This window comes from Fusarium odoratissimum (assembly GCF_000260195.1).
Source record: "Fusarium odoratissimum NRRL 54006 unplaced genomic scaffold supercont1.380, whole genome shotgun sequence".
NCBI lineage: Eukaryota > Fungi > Ascomycota > Sordariomycetes > Hypocreales > Nectriaceae > Fusarium > Fusarium odoratissimum.
The window spans coordinates 1-1,206 of record NW_022159066.1 but is presented as its reverse complement, the minus strand read 5'-3'; the positions used below and the strand labels follow the sequence as shown (position 1 = coordinate 1,206).

The 1,206-nt window shown below is 48.2% G+C and overlaps 1 protein-coding gene across 1 annotated transcript; it reads right to left on the bottom strand.

Moving 5' to 3' along the window:
• Positions 1-845: 845 nt before the first annotated feature.
• On the bottom strand, positions 846-1,155 carry FOIG_16955 (uncharacterized protein; the record flags this gene model as incomplete). The annotated part of the gene is made up of 2 exons (XM_031218435.1): positions 846-984; positions 1,031-1,155. 2 exons carry the CDS (start codon positions 1,153-1,155, stop codon positions 846-848), a joined length of 264 nt encoding a protein of 87 aa, XP_031051851.1.
• Positions 1,156-1,206: the final 51 nt, after the last annotated feature.

Genomic DNA, 1,206 nt, shown 5'->3' with positions numbered 1-1,206 from the left:
TTTGATTGCTAGGCCGGGCGCTTACGCGTAGCACGAGCAGTACTTATATCTAGAGAAGTCGGAAGACGTATGTTTTCGTGTTTCTTACATCCCATTCTCACCATCCTCCGTAATTTGTGTCGAATATTTTCTTTCATCAATACACGATGGCGACAGTCACATTCGATCCTAGATCTGTGTTGCTTTTATTGTTCGACAATCATCGTATTAGCAGGCCGTACAGGCGCTATTCGTCACATGCACCGGTACTCGAATGTTCGAGGACACCGAATTCTTCAAACTATACCCCGAATCCATACCATTCTCGAGCTAGGCAGTCATCTGTACAGCGCGGCCTTGCGATATTTACTCCACGGCACCCCAGGTCTCGTGATCCATACACGAAGGCAACTCGAAGTGGTCGACATGGTCAGAAACTAGGGGCTTCTCCAGTACGGCGAGGGCAAAGCCAGCGGACAAAGCTGAATGGGAGGAGTTGCGGTCAGATCACGATATGAGTCTGAGCTGGATAACCACCGCCCCCAGGAGGAAAATGAAGAAAAGGGGATATAGGGCTTTCAATAGTGGCGTTGCGTTAACTACAGCATATTGTCAAGGGCTGTACCGTTGTGCTTGGGATGCACTGTTACATTTGAAGTGAAGTGGCAGTCAACAGGAAGTAATTCCATTGCAGCTTCGCGATGCATTGAAAGACGTCAATTGGGAACGGGATTCATCATTTTATAGACCAAGCTTCTTCATTGAAGAGTTCACAGTGAAATAGACAATTCTATTCAGAAACATGACTTAGTCAGCCTTAGCACACCAAGGCTGGCACCAAACCTTATTTGCTGGCGTCCATAATATCAGATGGAGTGGCATAGAAGGCCAAGGCGATGATAATGTAAAGACCCATAAGCATAGCACCCTCCAGATAGTTGGACTTGCCATCCTGAATGGTGTATGTGATGACGAGGACAGATGCTGCGAAGGCGACAGTTTGGACTGTAAGTTAGTTGTCAGAACAGACGGTTGGAGCTGTCAAACTTACATGTCTCTCTCCAAGTGAAGAGTCATCTCAGCATTAATGATCCAGCCAACAATGACAAGAGAAGGAGCAACCAGGAGGGCAATCTGGATCGAAGAGCCAACGGCAACACCCATGGCGAGGTCCATCTTGTCACGGAGCGCAACAGCAACGGCGGTGACGTGCTCTGCGACACTGCC